The 8,126-nt window shown below is 36.5% G+C and overlaps 1 protein-coding gene across 1 annotated transcript; it reads right to left on the bottom strand.

The window, feature by feature from the left end:
• Window positions 1-2,155: 2,155 nt before the first annotated feature.
• LOC116181521 (lysophosphatidylserine lipase ABHD12-like) lies at window positions 2,156-5,018 on the bottom strand (the record flags this gene model as incomplete). Its single annotated transcript, XM_031501912.1, is given in 8 exon segments — window positions 2,156-2,273; window positions 2,322-2,434; window positions 2,481-2,636; window positions 2,682-2,932; window positions 4,104-4,418; window positions 4,469-4,569; window positions 4,617-4,812; window positions 4,860-5,018. Coding segments are annotated over 8 exon segments (1,218 nt in total). The 3' UTR covers window positions 2,156-2,224.
• Between the last annotated feature and the right edge of the window lie 3,108 nt (window positions 5,019-8,126).

The following is an 8,126-nucleotide window of genomic DNA, read 5'->3' on the forward strand; positions in this document are numbered from 1 at the left end:
ACAAAAACCCATACAAAAGCCCAAAGAATTTGAGACACAGAATGAGACAAAATCGAGATAATTTTTATATAGTATTTAACAACAAAATATAATGTAGTTTATTTGGAAACAGACAGGTACTGATAGATCAGTGTTACATTCTTATTCCTAAGTTTCAAGAACATTTTACTTTAAAATATAAAATACGAAACGGCTTTTTCATTAGAAACAAAAACAAAATAAAATATATTTTACTTGGAAACAGACAGGTACTGATAGATTAGTCTTTATATTCTTATTCCTAGTAAAAAAAAATTTCCATTAAAATAAAAAATACAAAACGGCTTATTCATTAGGAACAAAATAAAATAAAAATAATAATTAAAAACCTAAAACAACTTTTTCTCTTTTTTAAAGTGGCTCATTTTTATTATTTTTACAAGCTTTTCTACTTCATCGGGCAGTCTTAAGTTCAAAATGAATGTTATTTTTCTATAATTTGAGGTTAGAGTTCCGAAAATTCGACAAATACCCAAAAATTACCCAATTACCCAAGAAAAACACAAAAACCCAACACAAATACCCAAAACCCCACCCAAAGCATACAAAAACCCAGATTTTTGCCAACCCTGCGATTTCTAACCAAGAAGCATTTAATATGCTGGCGGCGATGGTTCGTGGTCGATTCGGATAACGCAAATAGAAGATGCGGGCAGCGATGGTCGCATTTTGAAAATACTCAAAATATTTCGCCAGCATATTCAATGCTTCATGGTTAGAAATGGGTATTTTAGAAAAGATTACAAATTCAAAAAAGTGCACTTTCTGAATGTAAACACAGCAGAATAATTTACAAATTACGGCTGTTATTATTTTATAATGCATCATGTTTCATTTGTTTAATTTTCCAAGGCCTACTGATAAGTGTGGGGTGCTTTTCTTTCGCGCCATCGACAAATAACGGAAATACATAAAAAGTAAATTTAAGATACTGTTTCCACTGGCCTCTTTAGATGTTATTTGTCTACTTTTTCATAAAGAAAAAGTCAAATCATTCCATTTGATTTTTTAGGATTTTCGGTCACAGTGTCAAAACTATCCCCCTGGCGGAGAAGGATTCAACTAAATTAACTATATTTTGGTGTTGATTCCCATTGCCCAAGGAATGCTCTTTTCAACTATACCAAATTTGTTAAAATCGGTGAAACGGTTAAGAAGTTAAAGCAGGTTATTGCAAAAACAATTGAACGCCCCGCACCATTTTTGTTTCTGAAATAACCGAGTTTTTGTTTTTACGAAAATGATAGATAAACTGGTGCGAAAAAAGAATGTGTAGTTTGCGAAATTTAAAGAAAATGCAATTTTAAAATTTAAGATGGCAGTTACGCCCTCTGGTGGTCATTTTTAGAACTTGAAAATATTTTCCAGCGATTCTCCATGATCGATTTACCCAATAATTTTTTTACCTCTAAGTCATATGACGAACGGTTCTCGAGATATGGCCGACGAACTGTCTTATTGGGTCACCCGGTACTAACCATTAATTTTCGAATTTCGTCACCGTTTGTTATTATTCACATTTTACATAAAAACTGTTGTGCTCCAATCTTTTGATTTTGAGTAAAATTACTGAAACAGGTTTGTTTGTTTATTTTATAATAGCAGATATTAAATTGACATTTTAATAGGTTCGAATGAGTAGGCTAAGTCATCTCTTTAACCGTAAGGGTAGATAAAGTGAAACAGATGGTTCTGCAACCCAATAACATGTGCCATTCTTATTTCAAATGGGACGCGCAGCACGAATTAACATGAAGTTCAGAACATAATACAATGCTGTTTCTATAGAAACGACTATGGAAGAACGTAAGCTTGCTATTGTCCTCTTCTACCCTATCTGACTCGCTCTTCTACTATCCTACTGTCTTTTGCCTTCTTCTGACTTACTTTTTGCTGGCTCACTCATCTCCTAGCCCCTCCCTTCCGTCCGTATCTGCCTTCTACTGTTTTCTTCTGTCCACTCGTGTTCTCTTCTAGCTTCTTCCGTCGCCCCCCACCCCCTTGCACTTTTATCTCTCGCCGTTTGCAGCCTTATCTTCTCTTTTATGTGCTGTAAGGTTGGCGATCGCTAGGTGTCACTATTTAATAATAACAAAAACATTTCCACTGCACTCTCTGTGTTTTGCAATTGTAAGAATAGACATTTATTTAAAGAATTAAAAACAAAAAAGTACACTTAACATTGCTATAGTTTCTTAGAGTCACAGTGGCTCCTGCCGTCCTTGACAAATGACCTGAAAGATAATGGTGAGCAGCGTTCAACTCTGAGTTACAACAGAAACCTCAAAAAGTTCTGGTCAGTCCAAACCCTTTCAGTCTTATAATAGCGATTAAAACTGATCGCATTCTTTGCATTCAATAAGAAGCCTTGGGAATAGTAGTCATCGTACGATGTCTAAAATATCGGTTTCCATCACAAAAACCATCAACAGCGCACCTACCTTCACATTAAAACGTTTCGCTCTATGATACTCCCACTCCAAAAAGCGAATGGGACAACTGATTTCATTTAAGTGCTTGTTGGTATTAAAAGAAAGATCGTTCTCGGCCAGCGTGTCCGTTATAACGGTTTTATACCAAGGCGTATACCAATTCATCTACAAATGATTATGGAAAATCGCACTACGGTCGCGATGCATTACTCGCGCGATAAACCAGGAGTACCCCAACTGTTCTCCCATCGTCGTGAACCCGTTTTCCAACAGAATTCCGCACGGATACAGATTCTCCCTCTCCAATTGAGCTACCGTGTGAGCGGCTATCGCGGACCCCAAATTGTCTCCCCAAAAGTAGATGCTGGCGTTCACCTGCGAACGCAACCACTTGTACAGCTGCACGCCGTCACGCACGAGCCCCTCCTCGTTTAAGCTGCCATCGTACGAATCGCCGTATGCTTAAAATAATATTGTGATTGTACAGGGTGACCCAGTAAGACTGTTCCTCGGCCATATCTCGGGAACCGTTCGCGTATGACTTGGGGGCAAAAAAAATTATTGGGTAAATCGGTTATGAAGAATCGCTGGAAAATATTTTCAAGTTCTAAAAATGACCAACAGAGGGCGTAACTGCCATCTTAAATTTTAAAATTGCATTTTCTTTAAATTTCGCATAATAAACTAAACATTTTCAAAGAGAACCAGTTTATCTATCATTTTTGTAAAAACAAAAACTCAGTTATTTCAAAAACAAAGATGGCGTGGGGCGTTCAATTGTTTTTGCAATAACCTGCTTTAACTTCACCGTTTGACCGATTGTAACACATTTGGTATTGTTGAAAAGAGCATTCCTTGGACAACAAGAATCAACCAATCAAATGTAGTTAATTTAGTTGAATCCTTCTCCGCCAGGGGGCTAGTTTTGACACTATGACCCAAAATCCTAAAAAAATCCAAAAAATCAAATGGAATGGTATGATTGATTCCCATTGCCCAAGGAATGCTCTTTTCAAACATACCAAATTTGTTAAAATCGGTTAAACCGTTAAGTAGTTAAAGAAGGTTATTGCAAAAACAATTGAACGCCCCACACCATCTTTGTTTTTGAAATAACTGAGTTTTTGTTTTTACGAAAATGATAGATAAACTGGTTTAAGAAGGCAGTTACGCCCTCTGTTGCCCATTTTTAGAACTTGAAAATATTTTCCAGCGATTCTTCAAGACCGATTTACCCAACAATTTGTTCACCCCTAAGTCATACGACGAACGGTTCTCGAGATATGGCCGAGCAACAGTCTTGTTGGGTCACCCGGTACATGTAATTTCAGTTCTCAATGTTAAGATCTCAAACCTTCAGATGGATGGATGGACGAAATTCGCGCACATATTACCTGCACCCTCCAATGGGAAAGTCACTGTGGCATTTTGCAGAAGCTTCTAGATTTTTTTCCAATTTTTCTAAAATTTTTGAAATTTTCTAGAATTTTTCTAAATTTTTTTAGCATTTTCTAGAATTTCTTTAGAATTTTTTTGAAATGTTCCAGAATTTGTTAAGACCTTTTCTCGAATTTTTAGAATGACTAAACAAAATTTGAAGTTGTTTTACCGCTCAACCTCCCCTCCACTTACCTCGATAATCAAAGGCGATCACGTTAAATAAATAAGATAACTTCGAATAATCCGTAATGTAGTCGCGTCGATTCCCGTAGCCGTCGTGAAAGTACAGCAGATAGTTATTAGTGGTGACGTTGTCGACGGGCAACTGTCGGTTGTACCCGCCGGACGATGGTCTAATTGCGTGTTGCGACAAACGCCAAACTCCCAATCGAGCGCTACCCTCTTTGTTAACCGCGACGTATAGATTTTTGGGTTTGTATAACGTCTTCGAATTGTAATCGGTGTAAATTTCTATCACCTCGTTAAAGGAGCCGTGAGGGGCAACAGCTGAAAGAGACCCCCGTTAAAATTGACGGTGAAACACCGGCGACACATACTCGGACTGAAAATTACGTGTCGACGAACTGACGACGAGAATTTGAAGAGCAAAGGCGTGGCTATGTAGACGGTCGTCAAGAAAATGATCAAGACTGATAATCTACAAGAAGAGGATTAATTGCAATGCAATCCAAGAATCTCGTTTACACAAAAGTGTAGCAAATTCGGCGATATTTTCTGGAACGACTGTGAGACCATACAAAGCGCATCCAATTCCAGAACCTTCCCAAGCGGGATGTTATCGGTTTGCAGGCCGGTATTCGGAAACGTAAGGTCTTTTTATATTCGGTCGACTTGTAGGTGAAGAAGGGCTCTTGGGTCAAGTCTTCCGATTTTGATTTTGCTATAAAGTAGAGTGTATTTATCGTACGTGTACTTTGGGAGTCTTACGTATTAAGCAAGCGAATTCTAATTCGTAGGCGGACATTGCACAATATTTATTTAAATTAAAAAAATAACAAAAAAAAAGAGTGTGGTTATGTTAGTTATGAATTAGTTGGGGATTTTTCGACGGTTTTGTTGGTACACGGCAACAATGTAAACCATATATATAAGAGAAGTATATATATATGATGTAAACTACTTCGCAACAGGGTCTTGCGAATTTGTCGTGGAGTTTATAGCGCATTCACACAAAATTCGCACCTTCATACTCAGTATGGGGTCTTATGGACTAAATGCCTCTCTTACTAATTTAAGTAATTCTTTGATAACGCTATCCTTGTTCCTCACGGCAATGATGCCAAACTGACAGATGATTGAATTAAAGTATTCAAAAATTCCTAGCATCTTTCCAGAAGAACTTTTGAACAGAAGTTTGCCAGGAGCTGCTTCCACTTCTGTGACTTTCAGAGGAATTTTGCAATACGTTAATTCAGAATTTTCCAAAATTTTCTATGGCCCCTTCATCTTCATCCACGGAAGACAACTTGCATCTTATTCTTACCAGACCAATCTCTACAATCTAACCACTCAACCAGTAACCAGCAATGCAATGAAAGGTAGATCGGCAACTTTTTGCGCGTTTTTTAGCGCTGGTGCTTTTACGGGAGTGGTCCTAAACTTTTACATCTCAGATTTTACATGCGCATGCCTTTAATGGCAAACTTTTGAAAATGGGAAGGGGGGGGGCAACCACACGTTTTACCCATTCATGGTACCTATTCTAATTAAAGGTCTCAACAAACTCTACGAACTATCGCCATTTCTTCTGACACTGAAAAAATTAGAAATTACTACAAACGAATTTTTGAATGTTTAAGAAATCTTTTTTGAACCTTTTTGAATCGATATTGAATTTTTTTAGTGTTATATTGAAAAAACAGAATTTAATATGCTATTTTTAGATTGAAATATACAAGCTATGCCATTTAAGTAAAATGAAGTTAGATCCAATAACTTTTTTACCCGATAGTACTGTATAATTATTTATTTTGAAAACGGCAGATTATTTATCAATAATTTTCAAGAAACATTTTTTTGTTTCTGTTTTTACTAAGAATATATACGGTCATTCTGAAATTGAAAATTGTTTGATTTATCTCCGTATCTCTGAAGCAAAAATGTGCAAATTTTGATTTTACCATTGCAAGTTTGACCCAAAAAGAGGCCATAACGCCTATAAAAGTGTCGAAAGTGGGACACCCTGTACATGAAACACTGTAAAATTCCAAAAGAAAATAAAAATGAATTTTCATTAAAAAAAAAGTTGTTGGTTGTAACTTATTTTTGGGCATGTGCTCTTTTTAAATTTTAAAACTTAATACGGTAAAATGAAAATTTTCGCTCGGGTAAGAAATACAGGGAAAACCACAAAATTGTTAATTTCAAAATGATTATCGGCCCGTAATATAAAGCATACTGAACTATGTTGTCAACTAACAGTGTTGTTAAGACATGTGATTGGATGTTTTTACAAACAATAACGTCATTCTTAAGCCAGCCCGTGTGTCGCAGTTGAGTTGAAGCTGGACTGCGGTACTAAGGGTCCCTGGTTCGAATCCAGGTACTGGCATGGGTATTTGTAAATGTGTGTTAGGTTGGTGAGCAGCCTTAGCTGAAACCCCGCACACTCAATACTAAAGACAACAAGTTAAAAAAGTAACCGTAAACGATTTACAAAAAGCGCATTTCCACTTGCATTCATTTCTCATTTGTCAGATGCAACTTCTATTAAAATCGTAAAAATCCGGCCACAAATATGAAAGATAGCGTTGCATATGTGCAGTCCATTTTGATGTCCTACTTCAATTTCAGTTTATAAGAAGAATTTCATTTCAATGCTTTCATAAATAAGAAAATTGTCACTGCGCATGCGCAAACCTAAATTTTGAAACTTACGTTAGATTTTCCTTTGTTTCAAGTGGCTATGCATCAAATTTCATTTAAATGCTTCCATAAATAAAAAAGTTTGCAATTCGGTTTATAATAAATTAGTCGAGATGCGAAAAGGGCACTGTGAATTTTGAATCGATTCGACTCAACTTTTGGCATTGCGTATTATATGGCTAAAGCTATGCCCATATTGAATTTGAAGTTAGGACGACAGTTTTAGGACCGTCTAGGCCATTGTTTAGCAGCAAACAGTGATTAAACTTTTTTTGTAATTATCTCTTTTTAACGCATTTTTTGCAAATTTATTTGTAAAACGGTGGGTTTTAATCTCGCTTTGGCCGGCTGGCTAGTTGGCTGGCAGCAAATTAGACCCCGTAGAAGATCGCTTATAGAAAGATGAGGAGTGTACTTGTACCTATTGGGCCGCATAATTAACAATTCTTTAGGGGCGGGGCTACATGATGTGGGGTCGGTGACATCCGAGCGCCATACCCGAGCGTGGTTTACTAACGTGGTGATTTTTCAGTTTTTCCTGCAGAAAAAGATAGAAAAATGATGCGTAACATTAATTTCTACAAAAAAAAACTAAATAGACTGTTCGAAGCGAATAATCGGACATGAAGATTATTTGGAATTGTATCGGAAGTAGGTACACGAGAAGTTTAAAAATTGGTTTGAAATTTCCAACGAGCAAACGATCAATTTATTAATAAACCTTATCTATAATGTGCGGTACAGATCTTGTAATCTTTATGCACTCGAATTTAAATAGGGACAATAAGTTTGTCAAAACCCTCAACAAATTTATTATTTAATGAACCTTCGATACTTACTATTAATTGTTGTGTGCGTATTTGATTTCGTTTCGCACATTTTATAGAATTGCAAGGTTTTAAATTATTCGACAGACGTACAATCAATGTATTTTTTTTACGGAATGCATCCTCTTGAAAGGTCGAGCAGTAAAGAAAAGTGAAAAATTCATTGATTTATTTAAAGAGAATGCACGTAAATTTATCAGTTCAAGGTCAGACATTATAAATGAATTCGTAAAGCCGCGGCTTTGAGTGGTTCATAAACGCGCTAATTCAGCTACCCAATTTAGTGATCTGTCCTACATAACAGGGGGCGCTGAATGAAAATTTTCACTAGTCACTAAATATAGAAAGTACCGCAATCCATTGGGCTCCTGTGTCAGAGAGAGAACGCATGATTTTTGCCCAAAAATGGCAGAAGTTACCAGATTCTAGTAACTTTAATGTCAGGGATTGTTCCACCTGTTGGGAGATATCTGTATATATTTTTATAAAACATGACAGTACT

The sequence above is a fragment of the Photinus pyralis genome, unplaced genomic scaffold (assembly GCF_008802855.1).
Source record: "Photinus pyralis isolate 1611_PpyrPB1 unplaced genomic scaffold, Ppyr1.3 Ppyr1.4_LG9, whole genome shotgun sequence".
NCBI classification, from domain to species: domain Eukaryota; kingdom Metazoa; phylum Arthropoda; class Insecta; order Coleoptera; family Lampyridae; genus Photinus; species Photinus pyralis.